At 42.9% G+C, this 27889-nt stretch overlaps 1 protein-coding gene and 1 long non-coding RNA gene across 11 annotated transcripts in view; both read left to right on the top strand.

Moving 5' to 3' along the window:
* The window catches only part of MYL10 (myosin light chain 10), a 90410-nt gene extending 87205 nt beyond the window's left edge, over positions 1–3205 (top strand). For all 10 annotated transcript variants that reach the window (XM_065694390.1, XM_065694388.1, XM_065694389.1 and 7 more), the window contains 2 exons: positions 2171–2219; positions 2958–3205. In XM_065694390.1, the coding sequence (XP_065550462.1) occupies positions 2171–2219; positions 2958–3056 (148 nt within the window). In that variant the 3' untranslated portion in view covers positions 3057–3205. The remainder of the gene's footprint in view (positions 1–2170; positions 2220–2957) is intronic.
* A 7136-nt stretch (positions 3206–10341) lies between these two features.
* Positions 10342–27889, top strand: part of LOC136021886 (uncharacterized) — a 69636-nt gene continuing 52088 nt past the window's right edge. The window contains exons 1-2 of the long non-coding RNA XR_010615933.1: positions 10342–10429; positions 27240–27364. This is a non-coding gene — a long non-coding RNA (uncharacterized LOC136021886). The remainder of the gene's footprint in view (positions 10430–27239; positions 27365–27889) is intronic.

The raw sequence follows: 27889 nt of genomic DNA on the forward strand, positions 1-27889 counted from the left end.
CATAGATCCTTAACTCAGTCCTTCTTCCTTCTGAGTTTGCCAGAGCCTACTGGGCTGTGCATCAGAAGACTGTAATTAGATATTTGATCTTTTCTTTTCCCCTAAATACTTTAAGCATGTGAACAGAAGACACACAGTGCCCAGATCTCTTTAATTCAGTCCTGTTCGTGATGAAGTTTATTTGTGACTTCTGACAAAATTGCTGTAAGTGCTTCCTTCTATTCACCAAGCTCCTTCCTGTATCACACTTCCTATTTACATTTGCTAATGCGGTTTGCCTCTGTGCACATATATCCAATAATCAACTCATGCTGATGAGGATGATCTCTCTACTCTTTCACCCACTGATCATTTGAGAATTCCACTTCAAAAAATGCAGGCACATAACAAATGGCTGGGATAACAAAATAGAAAGAGCAATATGAGAAAAAGAGACGAGAAAAGGCTTTGCTAAATAAAGAGAATGGTAAAGTCATGCAGGAAAAATATATACAATAGCTTAAGCTCTTTCTGGGACTTTGGAGTATTTCCTAGAACTTGAATAGATATTTTCAGTCTTGTCCTTATGGTTAAGATTCTTATTCATTACCCAGAACCTTCTTTTTTCAGTTTTCCCTTTCTGTCCTTCCAAATGAGCACTTCACATCAACAAGAAAGAGATTCAGAAGTGTATGTGCCTCTTATGCAAATCGGCCCATGTCTTTGTTATAGCCTTTTACTGGAAAAAATATGTGTGTCAGAGATATGAAGAAGTTCAGTTGTAGCTTTGCCATCAAAACTACACTTTTATCCGTATGACTTTCTTCACTCGAGATCCATGGTGTACGGGAGCAGAAAGGGAAGCTTTTCTGTTTTGCCTGAACATCTGCATCTGCAGTAGGTGAATTTTGCTCACATGGAAGCGTTCCTGCGCAGGCATGATTTCCATTAGAAATACTTAGTTTCAAATATTCTCTTTAAAAAGCAGAAATAAGTATTCACATTAAAAAAAAAAAAAAAGGGCTGTTCCAGAAGAGCTATTGCTCTCACTCCCCCACACAAATTCCTCCGAAAAGCGGCCTCTTTTCAAATCTACAAACAAAACCAGATTTCTATGCTTGTTTCAGCTTTTGGGTTTGTACAACAGGCGGCTCATCTGCTATCACAGCTTTACAGTCTGCTTTACTGATCTAGAAAGAATACCGAAAATATGTAAGTACCTTTGGTAATAAAACAAGGAGCCACCTCTGCCTCTTCAGGGTGAATGCAGACTCTTTGAGATTAATATAGGCATTCTGCAGGAAGGGGGAATTATTAGTGCAAGTGAAAGGGATGTTTACATAATATAACTGAGTTCATACTGGTGGAAGTTCTAGCACATTGGGCATGTCCTGTCCTCAGCACTGGGTGAAATATAAAGACATTTTTATAAGGGGGTGAGGCTAAGAGCAGTGATCGTTCTTCCTGGATTTTCTATTCGTTCACCTGTGAACTCAGGTAAAAAAATTACATGCTCGACTGATTTCCCAAAATGGGGTTGAAAACAGAGGGTAAATCAGCTGAGAGTCTGTCCCCAGAATATTCTCTTTGCTGTAATTGCATAAGATGCAGATTGTGTGTGGGATAAGCTCCTTGTTACAGTGCTGTAACTCCAGAACAAGACATTGTACCATGAAATACAACAGGTCTCATGCAGTTTCATGGTCTCCTCTGGGAATGACTGCACGCAAATAAAGGGATTCTCAGATGATGATTCGGAATAGCTGTTGGAGTTCTCTTTCAAGTCCTCTTTCTCATTTCATGCTCTGTTCCTTTCATCCTCAGATTTTACAGAAAATATTCTCTTTTGGTTTTGTGAAGTGATCCAAACTTTTAACAGCAAGTGAGAAAACCTACCGTTTTAGGTTTAAGATAACCATAGCAAATTGCTGTATTTCAATTACAGTAATAACCTTAAACAATTTTAAACCTCTATAAAATGTCACGAAAGCAAAATAAGTTGGCAGAGCGAGGCATTGACACTGATGGGTGCCCACAGAACATCTTTTACAATATCATGTAAGGATTAACAGCTCTAATTTATGCGGTCACACAGATTTTCTTTCAGGCAACTTCAGGAGGGATCTTGCCATCTGAATTGTCATGTGCCATTATCACCCTTTAATCGGGTTATTTCGTTTTATTTGAACAGCATCAAAGAAATGCTTATGACACAGGCAGACCGGTTCAGTCAAGAAGAGGTAAGGACTGTCTTTACTCAAATTAGGAATCTGTTTTATTCAGCAATAAGAATTTGCCCCTCTTTAAATGCATGAATTCAGCTGAAATCCAGACTGAGAGAAGGATGGTGCCAGCTCTAGCAATTAGGAACAATTCAAAGCACCTCCTCTGAATAGCTCCATGGCTAAATCAAAGTCAAACAGATTGTTTGGACTTCCATCCAAGTGTAAGCGTGGCCTATCTCTTGCTGTTCTTTCCTATGGTGAGATGGGCAATGAATTTACTAGAGTTTAAGTGGGTTTGGGTGGGGACTGTGATCTGGTTTCCATTTCTGTGAGAGTTATTTTGTTTGAAATCTGAAATGAGTTCTGAAATGAGGTACTGACTTTGTGGTTTGTGTGAGACTGAACATGGATTATGCTGGCTGGGAAGAATTTAGAGGGACTTCATTTTCAGAAGAGGAGGTTGAATGGAGTTGTTTCATGGCAAGAACAGTCTGGAGTGCTACTTTGCCAGGGCTTACCTGGATTTCAGGAATGGTCTTTTTGACAGGGTACTTGTTGGGATTCTGGCAGGGCTGTATTAACTGGTTGTGTCCTAATTCCTATTTCAATTTTACTGAAGCTAAGCAATAATTTTCCATCGAGGTTAACAGATCAAGGCAGAAGGGAGCTGAACTGGGGGGAAAACTAAAACCAGTACATGTTGCTGTCCCACAGTCCTATGTTTGTAACACTTATCTCCTGTTTGCTTGGCAGATTAAACAGATGTTTGCTGCTTTCCCTCCAGATGTCTCTGGTAATCTTGACTATAAGAACCTCTGTTATGTTATCACCCACGGTGAGGAAAAAGACTAAGAGGAAAGAGATGAGCTTCTCCTGTGATGATGCACAGAGTTATTTCATAATGCTTTTGTGTGCAAGACAAAGGGCAAAACATTCAGTATGTGAAGCCATGTGGTCATCAAAAGAGAACCAATAAAACTATTGAAATTGGATTAAAGTTATTTAATGCTCCTGTTTTTATAAAATATGAAAATACCAATTTTGTGAGTTTTTTCCCAGCCTTTTTTTTTTCCTGTTAGTGGTTTGAAATGGAATTTTCTTGATGAACTGGTGCTTTTATGATTTATTGACATCCTAATGTTCACCAGATGGTCCACTGGGCACTGCAGTGTTGCTTAACCTCTTGTCTTTTATACATAAGCTCCATGTATTAATTGAGAAATCCTTTAACTTATTGCACCAGGAAGAGTGTTTAGGAAATAGAATTCTATTCCATTTCACAGCTCCATAGCAATGTATGTAAATAGAAGAATCTTAAGTTCTTGTGAATATGCAACATGCCTTCTCTATCTTAGTGATGTGGCCAGTTTCTGAAGCCGATTGACTCATCTGCTTTGGTGCAAAAGAGCAGAAACAGTAGGAGAGTGGCTGTTTTTCTCATGATATAATTTACCTTGGTGCATTTAGAAACCAGTAATAGCAAATTTCACCCTTCATAGTTACCTTTATTATGTGTAGGAGGTTGTCTATGAAATAACAATAATGTCCAGTCTTTCACTCCCTGGTATTAGCCTTATTTTACAGGTGAGGTGCACACCAGAAGGATTTTTTGCCAAAGATCATCATAAGTCTAGGTACAAAGACAAGAAAAGAACCCAGGAGCAGTAGCCCAGGATTACACATGAAAGCAGACTAATTCTCCCTTTCATAATCCAAGATCAGTGTGGTTTCTAAAACAGGCTACAGTTTCTTGTATTTGGACTTCTAGGAACTGGATGCATTCTGCCTATGTGGAATATTGCAGGAGCGCTTCATGTGTGGGAGTCAGAAGGATGTTGCAGCCAAAGGAAAACAAGCGTCTGCTGTTTTAGCAACTAATGAAAAGGGTTTCCTTTTGCATCAGTGTTGTTGGCGCCACAGTCCCACAGACACTGAGAGGAAGTAACAAGCCACTCATTTGCTGTTTCCATCTTAGTCTTTGTAGAAAGAAAACTGGAAGGCAAAGTGTCAAATTTGCCCTCATCAGGAGGGGCAGAAATTGCATGAAAAAGCTCTAGGATGTGACATTCATCCCCACCTGCATTTTCTGTTGTTCCAGCAAACCCTACACTCAGTGCAGTTTAATATGGAACAACTGGAAAGAGAAGGCTCTTAGCAGACACAAAGTTGATATAATAAATCTCATCTCTTGCCCTTATGTCCAGAAGCACTGTGTATGTTCCTGTAACAGCAGTGTTTTTCTGGTCTAAGTAACGATTCCCAATTGTATCTACCAGTAATTCTCTCTGTTAAAATATACTAGTAGGCAGAGCAAGAAGCAAAATTCATCCCTTTCTTCCATGCATCTTGCTGAAAATGTGCAGAGAGCTCTAGCACTCTTGCTGTATGTTCCTGTAACATCTGAAATAATTGCGTGGTCACCCAGACCTGTCCCTTCCTCAAGGTGTGCAGCTTGAGTGGGCTTTAGGGACTAGTAAATCTTCATCAATGCAAGAGTCTGTATGACCTCTTTTTCCACCTCACGGCTTATTCACCAGAAGCTGAGCTCTCCTGCACAAGCACAGTTCTTACCTTTGTTTTACATGATAGCTCTTTTCACCCCCAAATGTGTTTTTCTTCATAGGTATATGACCACTCTTTGTGGTGTAGATAGGCAATAGGAGGTCATGGAGGTAGAAGATTTTCAGTGGCACAGTAGAGAAGCTGATTTATGAACTTCTGCTTTAGGCTTTTATGCAGACCCAAACAAGTGACAGAACTTCTCAGCAAAGAAAGGAGCTGCTTAGAGAAGAGGGCAGCAGAATGGGTGTTTCATTACAAACTTCCTTTGTAAATTGCTTGAGTGGGTCTGGAAAATGCTCTTGTATGGCGCACACACACATACAAAGTTTAATACTGCCTTGTATGAGCTCCACAAAATCACATACCCAACCAAATGAGTGCTGACTTTTCCACTAATATGAGCTGAAGTCACTCAGGCATCAGATGTCAGATGGTGCTTATTGGTTTTACACTCTAAAGATTTCAGAATGAGACTGAAGACCAGCTAAAATGGAATACAGCTGACCTTTGACCTTCAATCTAGAGAGGTTTATTTTTCCTCATGCAAGCTGGTAGGCAAAAACTTTGAGGATAAGCTCATAAAGGATCAGGTCACATTTTTCCATCAAAGCATGCACACTTTTTGATGGGTCCTTTTTCACCTGTTACTGCCGAGTTACATGACTTCTTCAAGTGCAGCTCTGACGCTGACAGAAGTCCAGTCCGAGCAGTTCCACATTCTCCCCATTCCCTGGCTGTACTCCCTCAGGTCAACACTAGAGCTTATACACAGACATATGACCAAGAAGAAACCCCTTCACTCTTCAACCACATCAGCTCCCTAAGCTTTTCTGCCTGCCTGCAATTGTCACAGCCCTGAGTGCACTAATAGGCATTAATGGCCATGGCAAGGCCCACCTGGAACCTCCAGACCTGCTGTCTGTGGGCCCAAGAGCCCCATTTATGCTCAGCCCAGAGCACTTGGGCTTTTCTTTAGCTGTACTCTTAGACCTACACTGCTTCTTGGGCCTTGCATATCATGTGGACCTGCCTAGTGATCACTGAACTGTGTACGACTCTAAACAGTTACTGGAGATAGCCCCGACCTGCAGCTTGACTTTTCAGCTTAATCTGGGACCTGCCACAGCATCGTGGATTTGCCTGGTGATCTGGACTCTGGAATCTGACTCCCATCATTGGGCTTGCCTTGCTTGGATATTGGTGAGGCCACCTTCCTGCTGGCCATGTTACCATGTGCTGCTACAGGCTCCTGGTTCCTTAGGGATTGAGTGCTCCCTAACAGATGCAGATGGGAAAGAAGCATGGAGCTGTGGGAAAGATGAAAATTGGGACCACCTTAGTGCAGATTAGGCTTAGCTAGGCTTTGTCAAGATGAGCAATTTGCTTTGGAGCAGTGCAGTTTTGAAGCAAATCATTTGATTGCCTTTACTTACCTTGAGCAATCTAGGTAGCTTTTTTGGAGGAAGCTAAACCACAGGCTTTGCCTGAAATTCAGTCCAAATTCCCTCTGGTTCCTGATGGGGACAACCAGGGTGAAGGCTGTGAAGTATTCCAGTAGCTGCCAAACATTCAGGCACCACCAGAGTGTTCTCAACTACTCAGAGCTCTTGTGACACTCTGAAGTGGCTTGTGTGCAATATAAAGCCTAAATTCCATGTGACCCTACCTGTTTTCCTTCAGTTTTTCTGCAGTTCTGATGCTCCTTCCCTTTAAAATCCACTTTAAATGCACTTTAAAATCCATTTCTCCCTCATTGTTTGTGTCTGTTGCACCAGAATTACTGTGCTTCAAGGGCTGTGCATCAGGTGTCCAGTTATAGACTGCTAGAAGATATCTTTGGGTTGGGCTATACCACAAAGCTTGTTTCTCATTTGGACTTCTGCACCTTGGGCTCTTGGGTTATCATGCAAGAGAATTTGGAGCTCTATAACCTTCCCCTGCGATGAGGGGGAAGGACAAATATGATAAATATGAAAATGTTAAGGATTCTTAGAACAAACCTGTATCAATTCCCATTTCATTTCAATCTCCATGTTTATTTGGGGACACAGGGCTGTGTTTATGGGTTTTGGGTGCAGATTCAAATAACTAAAGGGTACAAAGAACTGAGATTAATTCCACAAAAAACAGGTTCTCACCAAGCATCATTAAAATGATCAGATGGGAACTGAACTTGCATGAACCCTGGCTGCTGCTTTTTAGTGTCAGCCCTTTCACATACAATTACTATTTGGATGGGAAAAACCCAAAGAAACAGTGTAGAATTGATAATGTGTTTTATTAACTCTTAAACATTTAATCCTGTAAACCTTTCTGAAACTCTGTGAATGGGTAGAGCAGCCTTTGATATATATAGTCATAAAAGGCAGAGAAAGGTTCTCATGAGTTTCCCCCAGCTTATTGTTCTGCTTGGAGGCAGGATCGTTGTCTGAACTTTCTAGGTAGCCTCAAGTCCAAAATTAGCCTTATATATTTATGCATTTTCCCCCTTACTATTTAACGTAAATCTTCCTGTCTGCAAATTAAGCCAATTTCATCCTTTACATCCTCTTTGTAATGAACATTAGCACACTGGAAGACTGTTTAGTTTTCTTTTTTCCACATTCTTTTCCCAACTTTTCCTCTCAGCAATCTGTTCTGCACTTCTAATTCTTCCTTCCCTCTATAGGATTACCTTAAATTTGTGCCTATTTTCTCTTAAAACATGGCATGCCAGCTCAGACACAAAATTCCAGCACCAGCCAGACTGGAATAATTATTTCAGGGGTTGGTTGTCTGTGAAAAAACACAAACCAACCACCCCCCTGCCATCGGTCGGCAGCAGTGAAGGGTAGGTATGTTTCCAGACCTCTTTTTCTCAGTAATGGCTTGCTTCTGATCCCCCCGTAGTCTGTTCTAGTTGTCCCGGAGACTTTCTTAGATCTGATTCCCCTCTGCCTCTGTTACCTTGGTAATGAGCCAGCATAGATTATCTGAGGACATACCTTGAAAAGGTGTTAAAAAGGTGCAGATTGTCTGAAGTATGAGTTTTCTATGTGAAAATACAATGCCAACACATTAGCATTTTCATTAATGATGTGGATGATGGGACTGAGTACAACAAATCCATACTACTCCATATCCACTATGAATGGGGGCAAACAAATTTCAACAAAGCTGGTTAATATGCAAGAGCACTTCCGCTTGGATTTTCTGGCTTGCACCACAAAAGACTCCAACTCCCACAGCTCTGATTGCATGGATGCGGTTCACGACTTGTGAAGGAACACTTCTGGGCATGTTGATGCTGTGCAGAAATATCTCTGTAGATGCAGTCTGAGGTTCCTGGTCTTTCAGCATGCTGTTATGACCTTTTCTAAACTCAAGACTTCAGAAGGCAGAAGAGGGGTTTCACACTGAAGGGGCCAGACTTTGGATCCTAGAAGCACACATGGGCACAGTATCTGCAATAACAGTTTTCTGACTTGCGAACCTGGAAATTTTCATTAGATTTATATAACGAGGGGGATTCTCATGTCTATTGACTTAACTTTGGCCACTTAAATCTACTATATATTCAAGAAGGCTTATCTCTGCAGGACCTCAGTGATTGAAAGGCGAGAGGTCCTTGAGTAACCATTTCAGGGCACTTAAGTTCATCTCTCCTCTGATTCAGCTGCTCCAAGCATCTGTCTGAGTGCTGATTATAAGGCAGGGGCCTTAATGCTAACTCAGGTATTTAAGGTCAAGCATGGCAATACCTCCTTGAGTCCTTATCTGGGGAAATGTTGCCATTTGTTACTGTCCCTTTCAGTTTAAATGATGGCTTAATGTGCCTTTTGACCCCAGAAACATACTTTTATTTGAAAAATACACTAGCAAGCTCTGTATTTCATCAGCTGCTTCAGCAGCAATACAGAGGCTCAGGATGCTAGGCCAGGCAGGCATTGTTTGTTATAACAGTTAGAAGGCAGCACCTGCACTTTCATGGGGTAAGGGAACTTCTGTACACAAGTGAAGGGAGACCCAAACAGCCCCAGGCCTGACAGAAAAAAGTAAGTTAAGAACCATTTTGGCTGAGGTCATAAGCAAGTAGCTGGAGAGTCAAGATCAACCATGTCTTCTGTTGACCAATATCTCTTGGCTATGCTGTTTTCCAGATGCTGATCCTGCAAAACTGCATGCAAACTGACTCCCAGCAAACCTCTAGATAGGCTTTCCAGTGCTTCTTGCAGGTGTTAACAGTTTTTCTCTTTTGTATTACCAGAGAGCATCCAAAAAAGCCACCTCTGGAGAAGAAATGTGGTTATTTGGAGAAATGTGAATGCTACTCACCAGGCTCAAGCAGCAGGCAGTTTGTATATACCTATACAGCACAGGTAAACCGTATCCCACTCTGCAGTTGGGAAGGGGGAAACTGGTTCTTCACTTGCACAGGGTTACTGAAAGCCTTTTGATTCCTGTTCTATATATGCATTAAAATTACCCACACTGTACTGAAAAACAGTGTTGCTCAGTGTGTCACAAGCTCACATGGCTCAAAAAGAAGTTGTTTTACAGAAAACTGGAGAGGATGGCAGGTAACTTCACTTCTGCCTTGTCCCTTTAACCTTTGGAAGCTGCAAGTACCACCACAGCTGTGATGAGTAGAAAGATCACTACTGCACTTCTGGGGGGGGGGGGGGGATGGACGACACGACGGACTTCCTCTAATAGAAAAGACATCTCCCTGAATTGCCTGGTAAGTTAGTGCCTTTAAGCTATTATATGTAAAATACACATATATATATATAGCAGCCAGAAAGTTATTTGTAGAACAGGAATTGGGTAGTTTCAGCAATGATCTCTGCCCTCCCCAACTGGGCTGAGAGTGTAAAGGCTGTGACAGAATTTAATGCTTGGAAAAACAATACTGGTGTGGATCAAGTGCTGAAGCAGTACAAGTACCTGTATTTTGTCTGGAATTGCAAAAAGCCTTAAGGAAATATCAGTGATTTCTTTTTAAATTGGTATTAGAGTTCACCTTAGTTTGTACAAACAGCAGCATGCAGGTGATGCTGAAATGCTGCATGCTGCCTTGGCTTTCCTGGGAAAGATGGAACAGCTTATCACAGAATAGCTTGCGTTGAAGGGACCTTAAAGCTCACCCAGTTCCACCTCCTGCCATGGGCAGGGACACCTTCCACTGGACCAGGATGCTCCAAGCCCCATCCAAAATGGCCTTGAGCACTGGTAGGGATGGAGCAGCCCCAGCTTCTCTGGGCACAGTCTTGGTTTATTTTGCTCCTGTTAAACACATACACGCAGTGTGTTGGCTACAGCAGGGCAACCCCGTGGAACCTGGCTGGGCAGCAGGACCCCAGCTTTCCCTTTGGTACCATGGTGGCTGCAGCAGACACCAGTTGCATTGTGCCTCTCAACCATGGCTGCTCAGTGCCCTTCCCCAATCATGGCTGCCACCTGGACCCTTCCGCACCTGTGTGGGGCTGGGAGGGCAGCTCCAGTGCCCTGCCAGCCCCACAGCTGTAGGGCATTAGTACTAATGGGGCTGCTCTGCGCCTCAGGAACCGCCGCCGGAGGAGGGGCACTGGGTTCAGTCACAGTAGCGGTTCTGTAGCCATGTGCAGCGCTGGCTCTCTTGTCCCTGCACAACCAACATGGAGGCAAGGCGTTGCCATGCTAAGGTGAGCTAGTGTCTCTTCTCCAAGCAGTGGATTAATTAGGGTGTTTGAGGGCTCAGATCAACCCTTGGTGTGTGCCTGGGGAGCTGATCCTTGGGGGGAGGCAGGGCTGGAAGGTTGTGGGGGTTTGGTTGTTTTGTCTTACCTTAGAAGTGAGTGACTTTCAGTGCCCTGTTTAGTCAGCTGTGTCTGATTACATACAGTAACCCCCCGGCTTTTCATATAACATAGAAAGCTTATCGCCTTTTTCCAGCCACTACAACACAGCGTGCTCATTAAAGCACCCTCAGTCACTGAAAAAACAACCTGCTTTTAGTATTAAAGATCTCTTGTGTCTGGTGTGTGCACGCATGGGGTTGGTATCGGTTAAGCCCCAGGGACGGAGGTGCAGGGCAGTGTGCTCTCTCTGGTGGGCTCTGGCTGTGTTCTCTGCCCACATACCTGGCTGAAGGAGCAAAAAAAGCCTTTATTTTGCTTTTCCAGATGGCTCCCTCTAGTTATGTTTTAATGGCAAGGTAAAAATGGCAGAGAAAAATGGAGTGGGTGCCTCAAGGCCCCTCAATTCTTGATTCTCCATGTTAGAACTGAGAGGAAAAATAAGAGCCCGTCTCCATTTTAACTGCTGTGGGTGCTTGTGGTGTCTTGTGTGAAAGGAAGTGAGGAATAGAGGGTTTCGTGCTTTCTTTGTGGTCACTGTAGTGAGGGATGGCCCAGAGGATGCTTCAGATCTCTTAAGTGAGGAGCCAGGTCTGAGCTAGCTTCTAAGAAGACACCCCCACTTGCATGACACTATATTGTGTTAGCTGGTGGCTAAATTCCCCAGTGGATTTGGGTAACCCGAATGCATCCAGTTATTCAGAACTCTTTTGAATCCTTGCTCCTTGCAGGTACCAAGGTATATTTCTTTTACTTTGGGTCAAAAATAAACCCCCTGTGCTGTGCGACCGTCTATGAGCAAGTGCCAGTGAGCCTCCCTGTGCCCCACCACAGTGCCATTGTCTCCTCTTAGGCTGGAAAGGTGCATCTAGGGGTATGGGAACAGCTAATGGAGAAGCAGTTGAGGCTGAAGCAGAGCTTCAGCTGCCTTTTGTGAAGACAAGAGCAGATGTTCCAAATAAAACATTGACTCGTTAGATGTGGGTGCTTGGCTGATAACAAACAGTATGAGCAGGCCCTGTGCTATTACACAAGTAATGAGGGCTTGTGTGGATTCTCTTATGTCTAATAAGCACTTTACTTCACTGGGGCTCTGAAGTGTATCTTCATCCTTTCACCAGCTGCCTATACCGTGAAACCCACAGGAACTTCATATCTTTGAAACCTCTCCCACTCTTTCAGGCTTGGCTGAAGTTTGCATGTGGTTATTAGAGCAGAGGACAGGCAAGCGCATGTTTTATTATTCTGTATCCCCCCCAGTGTGCTTTTTAATGTTTGTGCATATATGCTGCTGCTCCTGAATCAATTTCATGTTGAATCCCCAGTTTAGTTTAATTTAACTGGCATAAATGGGAACTTGGAGGCTTTCATTTTTCTCCAGATTTGTTTCTGTCTACTGTTTTATGAATATTCCATTGCTCAATAATGGGAGGTGGAAAATTAAATCCCAAGATCGTCTTTTAAAGGATGTTAATGACTGTGAATGTAACCAATATAGTTAATAGCAGTCCAGGCAGAGATGGAAGACCATTCTCTTCTTTTGAATAAGGGCCAACATAGCTTTCTGATTATCCCTTCTAGAGAGAGATCTGGATATTAAGGGATAAGTCATGCTAAGTATTTCCTTCTTGGACTCCTTATTCATTTATCCCTACTGTTTTTTGTCATCTTTAAAGGTGTTGTTTAGCCTGGTTTGAATTACTTTAAAACAAATGAGTCTTTTAAAATCCAGCTCTTGAATTCATGGAGATGTGTACTAAATCCTTTTGATTAAAGGGATGAGGTTTTTCTTCTAGAAGAAACATTTGTTAACAAAAGTAAGAATTATTCTGAATTTGAAGTGTGAAAGGCAGAAATGAGGTCTCCAGACTTCAGAAAGCTCTACTTAGTGGAAGGAGTTGCATGTATTCAGTTTTCTTGTACTTTTCTGAGTTAAACTTAGAAATTTGAAGGTTCAGCAATGAAGCACATTGTCACAGATCCCAACATGGAATTCCTAAGGAGAGGAGGGGAAATTGTTCCCTTACATAAACCCAAAAGCAGCAGGAAAAAACACCCCAGCATTTTATCCCTGGAGCAATAGGAAGATAAGGAAGTATTGGACAGAGAGAGAAGGAAAGCTCTCTAGGCTAATGAGCCTGTTGCCTCCAGGTTTATCTCTGCCCCACCTCTCTCCTTTGTCACTATACTCCTCAGTCTCCTCCTCCAGTCTAGCTGCCTCTTAACCTCGTTAATACTTTGCTTTGATGCTCTTAAGTTCTTGACAATTTATTCCAGATGTTTGCTACTTTGAGTGAAATAGATTTCCCAAATATCCTGTTTGTTCTTAATGTCTTTTGTCTTTTTCTTCTTCTTTGAAAGTGTGACAATTTTTTTAACCTCTTAGCAATCCAAACATGTTGGTTCACTCCCAGCATCTTCTAAAGTTTGGGGTGTTTTCTTTAGAGTGGATGTTCTTTTGTGCTGTCTTCTTGTGAGGTGATCTTGATTTCTTCCATCTTTGTAATTCTACGCACATGAAATTCTAAGCTCTGAAGTCTTTTAGGTGTGTGTTTATTTTTATGTTGTTTGTTTGGGGGCTTTGTTGGGTTATTTCTTATGGGTGCACATGCATAGGATAGGGAAGAAATTATGGAGGAAAAGGAAAAATTGTGCTTTTTGACACACTCGACAAAATGTTCTTCAAACGTGTGTTTGCCCATGTTCCATCAGGTGTTTTCCATGGATGAAGTAACTGGAATGCTTTCAGTAGATGTGGCGGGCTAACATCTCCTTGTTGAGCTGATCAAGGTGAAAAGCTGAGGCTGCTCTTAATGACATTGATGCAAATCCCTACAGGGTGAGCATGGCTGGAGCAGTGTAACTGATCTGGGAATGGCTGAGCTGTTGGAAGTTCCCGTTATAGTAATAAAATCGTGTCCATTTTAAAGTGGTTGCATGGCTTTAATTATTCTGTTGCTTTCTTTAAAAATAAAGCCAAAAACAAAACAAACCTTTAAGTGAACCAGTTTTGCAGGTACAAAAGCTGTGCCTAGACCAGGCCTTAGGCTTCAATCTTCCAAACACTTTCACAGGTGCTTAACTTCACCACTATGAGTAATCCTATTGATTTTCAACGGCACTACTTGGGCAATAAAGAGTGGATTTGTATGATCTGGGGCTTACTGGGGGGTATATCAGAAGTCACTCTTCTGAAATTAATGATTACATGGGTGTAAGATGAGTGTCCAGCCAAGGATTTAGTTAAAATTAATAGTACTTTTGTAATAGGCTTCCTTTGCAGTATTTAGCTGTCTTGCCTGTTCTTTCTAGTGCTGTACTTTGAAGGCCTTTCATTTTTTGACTGGTGGCTTTTGGTACAATATCCTGCAAAATAAATATTCAGGTAGTAGTTGGTGTACTGCGGCTTTCTATCTCTTGACCAGCTATAACCTTCCAGTGAGGTTATTCCACATGTCAGTGCCTTTATAATGTCATTTTCCGTTGCCCAGTGCTCTGTGAACTCATGCTGCAGCTTTCCAGCCTCCAGATCTTCTTTTTTTATCCAGTTGCCTATTTCCATGAAACTTACAGCAATGTGACAGCTCTGGAACTCCTGTTTCTATCAAATTGAGCTGAAAGCAGCCAGCTCATTCAAGAGTTATTAGAGATGCATGCTCATGCATGCCATGATCATAGATGCATTATTTTTGAAGGAAATCAGGCAGAAAAACTAAAAAGTGATTTGATTAGAGATAGATGCATTATAATGTTTCATGATCTTGAAAAAATTACTTTGCTGTATGGCTGGTCTTACAAATGTGTTTTACCCCAACTTACCTTCTCCCTCCTTCCCCTTGACAAAAACAGGCATAAGTCTACTATTTATGCAAAATGTAGAGGGACAAACTGTTTTGGGAGTTGCAGAAGGAAAATTGCCTCTCAGTATTTGAACAATACAAATAGGCTTGGCAGTAGGGCTGAGAGGTCTGTGGCAGTTGCCAGCACGGCGGGTGAGTCATTTCTGCTCAGGTGTTTGCTGGAGAAGGAAATCTTTGAGTTCTGCTTAGTTAGAGAAATACTTAAGGGAAACAGCCCTGTGTGTTAAAGCACCAGGAATCTGACATCACAGCCAACTTTGTCCCAGCTGCCTGCGCAGCAGATCATTAAAGGGAAAGGCTATTTTATTCATTCCAGCCTGTGTTCCCCTTTAAAAGGGCAAACCTTACCTTTCAATTTTAAGAATTTCAAAATAGTTTTTAAAACAAAGAAAACAAACCAGGTACTAAGATGAAGAAGGGAACATCCAACTTCAGCTCAAACATGTGGAGACAGAATGTTCAGTGTGAAAAGGGTTTATTCCAGATGGCTGGAGTACCTGTGTGTCACACAGTGTTATGTGTTACACTTCGACTCTTGAGCAGGTGAATACTATTAATGCAGCAGTTGTGCTATGACACTCGTGTGGGAAATGTGACAGCTTTGGCTGGCAAGAACCTAAATCACAAGTTTCACTGAAATTATGGCAGGATTTCCATCGAGCCCTGTGGAGCTGGGCAGCACTGATCTTCCCAGTTGAGTTGTGCTGTCTGGCAGTGTGCTGCAAGGGTACACTGAGGAGTCGAGGGTGGGGATGTAGGACACCAGGTGAAGACTGAGAAAGCCAAATTCTGTCACTGGCTTAATGAACTCTTCAACAAGTTGCTGTGTGCTTGCCCATCTCATTCTCTTTGGCTTAGTCCTGGTACTGTGTTAGGGTGCTTGGCATTGTATGGGTTGGTGCTTTGCAGGAGTCTTCAAGACCCTCCAGAGTTTCAAGGTAGATGATGATAACTTGCATATCTGTTATATTTTCTAGGGCTGTGTGGAATCACTTCATTCAAACCCAGTTTGCATGTTTAGTTCACAAGACAAATGTCAAAAAGCCAAGCTTTGAGAACAGGTTCAGGAAAGCAGCATCTATGCTGATGCTGTTTCTTTCCTGCTGTTTAACAGCGTGTACTGCCAGTCTCATTCTCTTGCCTCTGCTTTTAGCAAATGTGTGGTGCTTTGGAGGGAGATCAAGGTTGCGGGTGGTTTTCCTCGCTCCTCCTGGTTGTAAGGCCAAACTTCTGGGTGCACCCGCAAATTTTGCACTTTCCACAGTGAAAGAGATGGGGATCCTAGCTGTTGGACAGCCTGAGGGGTGCTGCCACTGGCCTTACTCCTTCTAAGTATTGTTCTTGGGGTGCTGCCATGGCTCCTGCCAGAACTTGAGGCTCCAGCTCAGCTCCTGCTGATGTTGTTGTTGGCTCGAATGCCTTTTTTGCAGCTTTCTGGTTAGACAGTTGTTACCTGCAAACCTGGGACGTGCAAGATTGGTCACTACTTGTCTTAATTTCTCTTCTATTGTTATTCTCTGTTTTGGAGGTGAGAATAAAGGGAGACACACTGGGTAGAAATAATGTAAACTCTGGGAATGATTAAAAAGGCATTTTTTTGATCACAGTCTTTGATTAGATTGAGACCAAGTTGTGTTTCCATATGAAGTCAAACCAATGAATTTGGGTTTGAAGGCACCAAATCCTGTGAAGAGAGCCAGTGGAACTGGAGCTCAGGATAGAAGAATGTCTTTGTCGGGTTGTCAGAGCTATGGAGCTGTTCTAGATTTTCGCTCTTAGCTTGCAAAATAGTCCATCCCTTTTCCACCTCATAGATGCCCCTCAGGTTCTGCCTGCAAGGAACAGCATCAGCCAACATCTTCCACACAGGGTTTTCCTCTATTCTGTGTCATTTGGTGAAACACCACAGTAGAATCTTTAATGAAGAAATGTTGGTTATGAAATACCCATAATGGGCATTTAAACCCACTGAATTTGCTAATATTTTTCTTTATAACTTCTGTCTGGAAGCCTCAGCGATGACCAGGGCCTTGTGTGAGATGTTATGCAAATGTGTATCTTGTACAAACAGGAAGATGCCATCACTTGGGGAACTTTGCAATCAGAGAAGAAAAAGGGGAAGGGGGGAAAGAAGAACACTTGGAGTGGCTTCTTCAGGGTCATGTGGTAGGTCACTGGCAAAGGCAGGAAGAGCAGTGGGTCTCCTGGGTGCCTAGGCTGGTCCTTACCTGCCATGATACCGCCCTGTCTCTTCTAAAACACCCATGTGCTTTCCCAGTGCTCCCTAGCCTTTCTTAAGCTCTGTTGCAGGGCTGCAACACTAAGTGGGTTCAGCTAATTCAATTTAACCTCAGTTTGTCAAGCTGCTTTCATATCCAGAGTTGTGTGGCTGTTCTGTGTTGCTGGGAACTGAGCTGGATTTGTTAGATTTCCAGAGAGGAAATGGAGCACAGCAGAACTGCCCTTTGAGCTGAGCCAGGATGCTGTAAACTGTGGATATGCCCTCCCAAGAACAACTTGTGGTCACAAACCAGGCTACCTGGTTTTAAATTGTGTCCAACTTTTCAAGCCAAGCAACTAAATATTTCTGAAGCTTATTAAATTAACCAGTTAGACCAAGGCAATATACAAAGTATACAGGCCAAAGAAGGCATTGTGGGTGTAGCTTTCTGAAGCAGAATTATAGTTGCTGCTGATTATGCTGTTGCAGTCAATGTTGTGTCAGTGTTCCCATTATCAGCCTCTTTCTTTTTCCCCCATCAATGAGTTGTTCTGGGGCTGTGTGAAAAGGTTTGGACCTCATGAAAAGGTTTTCATGTGCTGCAAAATGTAATGTGAAACCACTGAATCTCTGTTACCCAGAAGATCTGCCCTGTTTGTATAGGGAAGGAGCAACCTTCAAAACTGGGATCTGAACCTGATGCTGAGCGCCCAGAATTTGGGAGGAGTTCAGCTCACACTCAATTCTTCCTGTTGTTAAGAGTATTCACTTTGGTCCTTGTTTAGCACTGAAGAGATGAGAAATCCTCAGGTCAGGTACATTTCTGTGTTTAACTCTGCTAATACAAGCAACTTTGCTATATTTGTGATTTGCTTTAGTTCACAGTTTGAGCTACAATGCTGTGTAGGGACGCTGTGATTGAGGGTATGATGCTATGCAAGATGCCAGCCTTACCACAAAGACCTTCTGTTACTGAGTAAGCTCTGTGTCTCAGCCCACACAAACGTGCTGCACTTGAGTAATCATGTTCATTAGGGTTATATTTTCAAGCAACCAAGAACAGGGCTGCCTCATGCTGGGCACTGTGCAGCTCCAGAGAACCAGCCTTTGTTTCCTGTGCAGCGTGCCAACCTGTTTCAAGGCCACGCCTGCTTTCTAATTCAGGTGACAAAACTAGTGAAGAACTGGTTTGCATCTTGCTCTTCCATCCGCCTGGGCATGTTTGGGAATCCCTCAGAATGATTGAATTCAGTGCTTCAAGCTTTTTTTCTTTTTCTTATTGCATGCCTCCCACAATAACTGCAGTAGCTTCATAATGGAAATGCTGACACGACACTATTGGCTCAGCCCCCAAGTGTGTTCCACCTTGTTTGCCTTGGCTTCTGTATGTTGTGTACTGCCTCCCTTTAATTGGTTAATTTAATAAAACTTCTGAAGTGCTGTATCAGTTGCTTAGCTTTTATCCACCAGCCTGATGAAGAAAGTATAAGTTTCAAAAGCTTTCCTGTATGAAGTTAATCAAATAAAAGGTATCTTCTACTGTACTCTGCATGTATGTCTTGGAAAGACTGCTTGAACTGACACATTTTTACAATTAAAGCATTTAAACCACCCCCCAAAATCTTTATGCAGCTAATGTTCCAGACCTGACCTGCATAACTGGAGCTTCAGAAACAACAGAAAAGAGAGGAAATCTTAAACTTAAGGCTGTGCAATGCTTGAGTAGCCACATCTGAATTATATGTTAGGCTAAACTGTACTTTAGATGGACTCTTGGGGTTGGAAAGGGGGGAGAAAAGTGGGGAAAACATAACAAAAATGATTTGAAGGTATTAGGGAAGTCTTGCAATTCAGCCATGTGTGAGACTTGGGTGATTTGCACTGGAACTCTTGAGTCTTGGTCAAGCCCCACATAACCATGAGCATATCCTTTAACAGCTCTCTGCTCCGTTCCCCATTTGAAGATCTTTTTCACATGTTATGTGTTTCATTAATTCTGATTTTGAGATCTGGGGAGTGTGTGCCACAATGGGGCTTTTTATTGCATGAGCTGTAATAATAAAGAGTTGGAAAGATGGGTGGATCTCAGTGTGGATGCAGTAAATCCTCTTTCAGGCCAGTACAGACAGCACCTAAAAGAGGCCCCATGTGCCACACATGAGGGAGTGTTTATCTGCATTTAGCAGAGCCAGAGAGTGCAGTGCACATGTAATATGAGTCTATCTTTATCTATTTTAATCTACAGCCTGAGCATCCCAAGATTTAAGGGTATTCACCTATCAGGAGTGATTTAGATATACTTGATCGTGCCTCAGGGCAGGGGAACAGCCTAGGTTACTTCTTGATATCCCTTCCAGCCCTGTTTTTTTTATGACTCTATTAGATCTGACAACAACAGAATCATACACTTTGTTCCAAAGGATTCGTCTATTAATGAGTACGTTGTGGTGCATAGCTCCTCTTCCCTTGAGGAGCTCCAAGAGGTTGACAAGTGCTAATTAAGTCTACAAGAACTGGTGTGTTGGGTAATTATTATTTTACAGGTAGAGAAACTGAGGTGCAAATGTAACCCACAGGAAGGTTTGGGGACAGAATCTCACTTCAATGCTTAGCATTTTAGCTACTCATAAATCTCGCCAAGCTGTGCCTCTGGGCTGTTGTTGCCAATGGAGAACAAATGCTGGTGATTCCCTCTTCCTGCCCACATCTGAGCTACTCAAGGTTGTCAGAGGCTCACTATCCATGTTTGGGCTGCATTAGCATCAGAGGGGGACTGCTAGCAAAGTTAACGTGGCCTGTGTGCCGAACATCAGTTTATTTTTTCTCTATTACCATGCTTCCTGGACTTGCAGCGTTGTAGTGACTTTAAAGTGGGAGCTGCCTCGGAGACCTGAATCAGGCCTTTTGTATTGGGAAGGAGGTAATCTCTTGCAGCCTACATTGTCGGAGTGTAATTTTCAATCAAACATTTGGCAGTGTAATTAGTCTGCTCCAGAGCTCTGGGGTGGTGTGGAGTGACACAGCCAAGTGGCATTTGAGAACACTTTAAAAGGAAACGGGCTAATTGGTTTAGCTCTGGGTCAACAGCACCTCAGGAGCCGTTGAGCCAGACCAGGCCTCTCTCTGGCTGGTGTTTAAACTTCTCTGTTTAGTCAGCAATCCATTGCTAAAGGAGGGTCTCTAGTGTGAGGATGAGGTGTGGCTGCAATAGCTTTTGTCCTCTAGCAGGGTTATTATTCACCTGTGTATTTCTGGGTATGGTGTTGTATCTGTACATACTGGTTTTCCCATGCTGCTTTTCCCGTGTCTTCTGTGTCCCAACTTACCTGTTTGCAAAGTTAGACTTCGTGTAGAATTCCAGGAAAACGTGCTGCTTCTAGGAACGATAGTATTTGTCATCCTCAGTCAAATTTCAGGGTCAGGTTGGACAGAGCCTTAGGTGTCATGGTGTAGTGTGAGGTGTCCCTGCCCATGGCAGGGTGTTGGAACTGCATGATCTTAAGGTCCTTTCCAACCCAAACAATTTTATGTTTCTAAATTCTGTCCCAAATAGTGGAATCACTGCGTTACTTCCTTGGGCCCATTCAGACTGCGCCCAGCGGGCCGAATTTGCTCAACTGGGGCTTCTGATGAAGCAAATCTCATTCCACCACACCAGTCCTGAACCCTTCCATTTCCAAATCTCCAGGTGAATTACCACCTTAGGTCTGTGCGTGCAAGCCGGGATCAATTTTACAAGCCCTTTTCTGGCTCCACCTGAGACACACGTTGAATGCTGGCAACCTGAGAGTGCAAATCCCAGGGTGGTAGTAGGCTTCTCGTGGATGTGATGCAGAGGGGCTGGTTAGACAAGTTAAACTCCAAGCTGCAGCTTTCGTGTGGTGGAAATTGTTGTCTTGTTGCCACTGTCCAGCTCTGTCACGCTGCTGCATGTCGATTTCCTTCACTCTTCCAGGGTGTGTTCTCAATTAGTGTTTGCACACTGTAATTTGTGATGTTGCTCAGTTTAACAGGACAGAATTTGCCAGTCCAAACCATGTCTTGGTGAGAGGGTGAGGTACCTATTATAATCGGGAGGTGTTTTTATTCATGTTTGCACGTGGTCTGTTGTAATCCTACAAGCTGGGTGTAGCGCAGCTTTGGGCGACAGCAGTGGCTGCGAGGTAATGGGTTGGATATAAGGGGGACAAGAGGAAGTGGTAAGAATGAGCCCCAGATATATTTCTGATGTAAGAATTTCTCTCTTGTTTTTGAGCCCTGCTGAAGAAGCTTTCCTGAGTAGATGAGATTTGCATGTCATCTTGTCCCAAACGGTACTGGACATGCAAGCATTGCTCTGTTATGCTCCTGACAGGGTGATTATACCATAGCTGGTCTGATCACATCTGCCATGCTGCAAAATCTGCATTGTGGACTCTGGTTTTGGGGTACCTGAAGGGGGCCTATAGGGATGCTGGGGAGGGACTCTTTGTCAGGGACTGTAGTGACAGGACAAGGGGTAACGGGTTAAAACTTAAACAGGGGAAGTTTAGATTGGATATAAGGAGGAAATTCTTTCCTGTTAGGGTGGTGAGGCACTGGAATCGGTTGCCCAGGGAGGTTGTGAGTGCTCCATCCCTGGCAGTGTTCAAGGCCAGGTTGGATGAAGCCTTGTGTGGGATGGTTTAGTGTGAGGTGTCCCTGCCCATGGCAGGGGGGTTGGAACTGGATGATCTTGAGGCCCTTTCCAACCCTAACTATTCTATGATTCTATGATTCTATAATACTCCCTCACATACCTTAAAGAAACCACTTGTGATTCTGAACATCTTTACATCTGTGTCTGTATTGAGTGTCTCAGAAATGGGGCTTGTTTTCTTTCCAAGGTGGTTGCTGCAGTATGCAGAAAGGGCACATGTGTCTCCCAGCTCTTTCCAAGAAAGCAATCCCAACCTGTTCTGCTGGAGAGGCAGTAGCCAGGTAGAGGTACAGGGAAACACTGGGAGTAAATAATGCCCTGTGATTTTTCTCATGGATTACAAGCAGAAAAGGCTTGTGAATGGACATAGCAGCCTATCCTCTCCCTCCTTGACTCATTGTGGACCAAACCTCCTCAAACGCGTCCCGCTCGGTGGTGCATCCAAGTCTGGAGTCTTTGCCAGCCAGGAGAGGCTCTATTTTATGGCTGTACAGGATAATGGGGCTACTAAGGGAAGATTTGATAGTCAAGTGCTGTAGTTGTGAGGGGAGGCCTGATTAAGCCAGAGAGCCTAGCTGAGCAGACTGGCTAGTCCCTTGCTGCTAAGAGAGCAAATCACTGAGCAGAAACATCCCTGAGCATTGCTGAAATGGCCGGTGGATCCATATCGTGCCCTAGCTGAGAGCTGGGCATCTTCAGCCTGAGTGTTCATGTGAAATCAAAGTACTGGCAGGGGACAGCAACTAATCGGTCCAGGGCATGGGGGGAGGGTATGTTAAACACTCCCTCTCAATGCAACAAGCCCCTCTGAGCACGTTAGCATCCATCTGGCAGGTAATTAGCTAGATCTCTAGTTGAAGAATCAGTGAAGGGACCCCTCTTCCCACATCTCCTGGTAAAGTGCCTACTGTAATTTTTGTGACATCCAGCTGGAGGGTCTCTGTCATTACAGACCATTAAACTCCTTCAGATCCATCTCTGTATTTTAAGTAGTTTCTGACCCCTGGGTGACAGTGGCCGAGGAGGATCTGACTTTTTCTCTTTTTTAAGACAAGGAACATTTTCTTGTACGGAATGAGTCAAAAAGTTCTTGGCTAAGGAGAGGGCCTGTGTGCAGGCTCCTGTCATGCCAGGCTGGGCATGGGCAAAAGCCACCTTCCACAACAGCGTTGTGTTGCACAGATTTATAACCTGTGGGATTGTCCCTGATCTCACCAGCAATTAGGGAAGTGTTCTCTCCAGCAAGAATCCCTCTGATTTCTAAATAGCACTATTCTAGGTACTGGAAGGCACAGATTGTCCTGGAAGGAGTTTAAATGCTGCAGGAGACAAAACAACCTGAACAGTTTGCTTCAAAAGGCTGCAAGGGAAATGCTGCTTAAAGAAACCCAGAAAAGACCCCCAGATTCCAGAGAGGAGGATGAGTGAGAGGACCAAAAACGGGAATTGGTTCAGGTTGAATGAAGCATGTTGTTTGACTCGATACATAATGCTTCCTTTCATTAAAGTGCCTGTAATCTTTTCTTGGTAATTGAAATGAATTTATTAATTTCAGTCTAAAAATGTGTAAGCACTTTCAGGCTGATGACTTTTATTTTTTCAGCTGAAGTGACAAATCCAACATAAATTTGCACTGGTTGTGTTGACCCAAATATGCCTGTTTTCTTTGGGCAGGAATAAAAGTTTCAGCTGAGAAACTGCCTGCTTCTAATCTGGACAACACCTTCTGCCTAAGGATACTTTCATTCATAAATAAAAAGACAAATAGCTGGATGGAAACAAAACCCAGGAAGTCATATATGTGCCCTGTAAGGGTTGAGGATTTCACATAAACCAGCAAAATGTGAAACTGACAGAAACTGGAGGGGATGGTGGTCCTTAAACCAGTTTGGCAAGGAAAACGTATGGGTTATTTTCATAGAAAGCATTAGTGATAGCATGTGTTGAACAAATTGAGCTGTTTCGCTTGGCTTATCACTGTGGATAGTGTTACCGTGACTTCTGTGATGGTAGCACATCTGACATGCCTATGAGAGTGGTGAATTCTGTAAGTTACCTGAGCTAGAGACTTGCACAGATAGCACATATTTAGAAATACGTGGGGCAGAAGAGTATGTAGGAGACCCAGTGTCTCAAAGCCACCATTCCCAGGCTGCCTTCATCCTTCATCTTCTAAGCAGCAGTAGAAATAATGTCTCAGTTACCCAGTAACCAGTCTTCAAACTCAAAACAGCCTCTTTGTTTTGCTAAAAGAAAGGGTCCTTTATTGCCTGTGCATAACCAGAGATGAAAAGGTGACGTTTTCTTTAGTTGTTGTCAATAACAACGATATTTTCTCCTTGCAAAAGGACAACAGGAAAAGTTTACAACACTAATTGCCAGTGGAAGCAATTTGCTAAAAGGGGGATCTGGTCTCAGCTGCTTAAATGTTTACTCACTGGTGCTTGATTAATAATAGCTAATTAGAGAAATATGATTTTCTGTCCTTTCTAAATCTGTGAAATCTGGTGTCGCTCAAGGATTGAGCCTGTAATTATTTACCATGGTGGGAACAGTCCTATTGAGAGCCTTGACTGATGTCCAAAGAAATAGCTGGCATGAGAATAAACATGGGATTCATTGGAAAGGATGACTTACTGGGGGACTGTAGAGTTTTTCCTCTAATAGATATTAAAAATGTATATAATGAGTGTAGCATATTAATATATAGTATTTGAATGTAACTGTATAAATATGTATATATTACATACAATATTTTCTTAACTTCGTAAAGGAAACTGATGGACTGAAACTTACATTTCTGTTTCCCGAAATACATTTTCTTTTGTTAGAAACGTGTAGTGTTTGGGTCTCTTCTGAGAGAGATAGAACTTACTTTTGGAAGGCGTTTCGAACTCAATTTAGATAGGTAAATCCAAGCTGGATTATCAAATCATGCATCGTGTTAAGTAGCAGTTAATAATGGGAGACATTTCCGAAGGCTGCAGTTGTGAGGCAACTGCAAAGCCAACTGCTGAGCAGTCAGCTCTGGTGCCATCATGAGTACATGAAGGGAATCACCTCTCCCAAGGGCTCTCGGTGGAAGCCATGTTTTCAAGCTTCTCTCTTCTGAAACCAATTGTGTGGTAAAGCTAAAATGTGCATTTCTGTTACCCTTTAAGACACTTCCTTGTGTTTGGAAATCTGCCTTTAAGCCCCTAAAGGCAGAGAATAAAAAAAAATACCATGTAAAAGTCAGTTCACACAAAAGGGAAAGGGAAGGGCAGAGGAAATATTACTCTGTAGGAAATCAAAACGCACCAACCTTCTACAAATTCAGAGTAGATAAACTGTTTACCAGTGCGTTCCTCGTTTGGGAGAGTGATGGTATAATCGCCAAAGCCATTTTGAAACCTATTTCTAAATAAAAAAGCATTTTGTGCAGTTGCAGTAATTAATGGCTGCTCTCTTGCAATAGCCTGCAGAAAACTAACTCATGCGTTTGACAGCAAACATGAATATGCTTGTAAAACTGAAGGGAATCGTTAGGCTTGTGTGAGCTTGATCACTTAAAAACAAACCAAGAAGCTGAATGTGGAAGCATGTTACGACTTAGGGGCTTGATTGAAGTCAAGGGGAGTATGTCAGTATGAAATCCTATGGAAAGAAGGTAGGCCCAACTCATTTGTGGCATGGGGGTTAAAGTGGCACACTTGAGACCCCAAACTGCCCAAGGAACAGGGATGTTCTGAAAGAGAAGGACAATTATAACACTATTGCATACATGGTTGCTTTGGAAAACTGGACCTTGCTGTAGGCAAGGTGCTGTTTTGAGATTGGGATGCATACTTCTCTTTCCTTTTTGCCTCTGTCTTGCATGAGGGCAACTTCTGTCCCATCCATAGAATTCCTGTAGGAGGAAATGTGATTTATTTCTGAGGGTGAAGAAGGGGAGTATTGTGACAAACTGTGCAAATACCACAGATTTCAAGGAAGCAAGTAAAAAGGTGATTGGGTTTGCTTCTCACGTTGCATGTGCTTACCCAGATTATTCCACCCAGTGAATTTGCAGGCATGAATTTTCAGGAGCATTTATTGGAAAAACTTATAAAGAAACTTATAAAGAAACTTATAAGAAAATATGGCCAAGGTTGGATGGAGAGTGAATTCCTAGAACTTGTGCTGTGTTGCTGAAGGTGATTCTTTCTTCTATGTCCAATCAAGGGGCAGAGGCACCTTGTGACCACTCAAAGTTTCCGCTGGGGCAATTGGACTATTTTGGATTTGGTTTGTGCATTTGGAAGCCACAAATCCCAAGTATTACTTTACAAATTAGTCTGAACTGTGGAAAAAGTCCTAAACTGAAAAATGGGGGGAAGGCCCTACTTACTTGCTGTAAATCTGTTCACCCAAGTCTAAGATGACATTGTGACCTGCTGAAGATGAGGTGCCTGAAGTCTTCTGACAATTATAATTCATGCTATAGAACTTACATATCTAATCTCTACCTGTTCTTCACTTGCATAATGGAGTGCAAAATGCAGGATTCTTAGAACCCAAATTGATCCAAGTATCTAAAACTTACTAATTAGTGGTAAAATTCAGATTTTCTATTTAAAGGGATGAGAGTTTCTCTGTTTCTGGAGGAGAAAGCAAGTTTTGCTCTTGCTTATGGCGAGGTTAATCATGAAGACCTCTGCTGTCTGTCAGATCTACCCATTTGGATAGAAGAGACCACGAGCTGTAAATGAATGCTTTTCTCTGTAGCAGGGCTTAACAAAAGCTGCTGGAACAGGAGTCATCTTCATTGCGTTTCTGCTCTCTAATGTTATTTCTTGTTGCCTTTTGGACTGTGTAGGTTGCTTAGTCCCTGGCATTACCTCACTTGTGAATTTGACAATTTCCTGATAGATTGTTTATCAAAGAAAATATTATGTCAATAATGTCTAAAAGCTGTAGCAATCCTGCTCCCAGCCCAGAGATGTAAATACTGTGTTATCTCATGGCACAGCCTTAAATGACGCCACACATCTTGAAATAACATGTCCAAATGTGTCAGAGGAAGAGATTGTTGAAGCAGTTGCCTTACATTACCTGCCTGCTAGCGAATGGGTGGTGAGAGACCTAGAGTTTGATTTTTTTTTTTTCTTTTTTCTTTTTCTTTTTTTAATGTCTATTAAGCAGATCATGCAACTATCTAAACACAGCACTGGAAAACCTGTTTGCTAGCTTACTCACAGCCCCAAATGGCTTCGAGTTGCAATAGTGTGGTGCCTAACCCTTCAGGGGGAAAAGAAAAGCAGAGCAAACCCAACCCAGTGCACCTTTTAGAACAACATCTTCTGAATTTGTGAGGACTTGGTTGGGGGGGGAGAGGCAGGGAATGAAGGAGGGAGGGGAAAAATGGCCTGTGTGTGAAACCACGAATTATATTATGTCTGCCAAAGCCCTTTGAGAATTGGACCAACTGTCGGTTCAAATGATTTGTGCTTATCCAAACTTTACTCATCAAAGGTTTTTATGAGTTCACTTTGGCAATGGCTCTGTTTTTCCATGTGGTGAAATCATACACCTGGAAAACATGCAGCCAAAATGGTGTGGAGCTTGAATAACTCTCCTTGTTCTCCAAATGCTCTTGAGTTTTAAGCATCATGGCAGTTAAAGTGTTTGTGGTGCTATAAAATTTGTAGAACTTTACTGTAAACCTGACTCTTGCATAACCCTCTTGGCCAGATGATTGACAGTGTGGCTGTGATCTTGTATCACAAAAAGGAATAAATATTAACCTGAAGTTTTTACTGTACAGAGGGAAGAAATCTGAAAATCTGTACCTTTGTACATGTACATGCATGGTGGCATGGAAGACATCCCACGAAACGGGAGCCTATGAATAATCCTATTTTATGATTTGCTTCGCAGTGTACAGAGCCCTGCCCAAAACGAGCCTGTTCTGGGATGGACAACAGCAATGAAGATGACTGTGCTTCACAGAAGTGATGGGGAGAGGCTGACAGAAGACACTGGCACAAAAATCAAGAGAAAAGGTATGTCTACAGCAGTACTTGATGTTGACCTTGAAGTTACCTTAACCAGTCTGTGTTGTTTCTGGCAGCCTGCAGCAAAGCCAGTTATATTGCCCTCCTAATTTGCAAGTTGGGCCCTCTTAGGACTTGTTTTGAGGCCAGCTTGCCTTTCCCTGTGGGCAGTACAGAGAAGCAGAGCAGGGGAGGAGCAGTGAGAAGCGGGAATGTTGGGATTGTTGTGGGTTGGCTTCTGTGCCCTGAGCCTGTTCTGGCTCCACACACGGTTCAGGAGAGCACAGGGTTAGAGGACTGGCAGTAGTGGGAAGTTCTGTCACCTGTGATTGAGCAAAGGTCCCAGGATCGTGGTGGGACCAGTGGTGAATTATGGCTTTTGCAAGCTCAAGGTTAATCCCATTCTCATTCTGGATATTGGGTGGGCCTTTGAGCATGGCTCAAGGCATGCAACACTTTCTATTTAACTGAAGAGAGTCCTTCCCATGTGCAGTGTATTGTCTTAGTTTTCAACTGCGATTAAGCTGGAGTTGT

The sequence above is a fragment of the Lathamus discolor genome, chromosome 14, assembly GCF_037157495.1.
Source record: "Lathamus discolor isolate bLatDis1 chromosome 14, bLatDis1.hap1, whole genome shotgun sequence".
NCBI classification, from domain to species: Eukaryota; Metazoa; Chordata; class Aves; order Psittaciformes; family Psittacidae; genus Lathamus; species Lathamus discolor.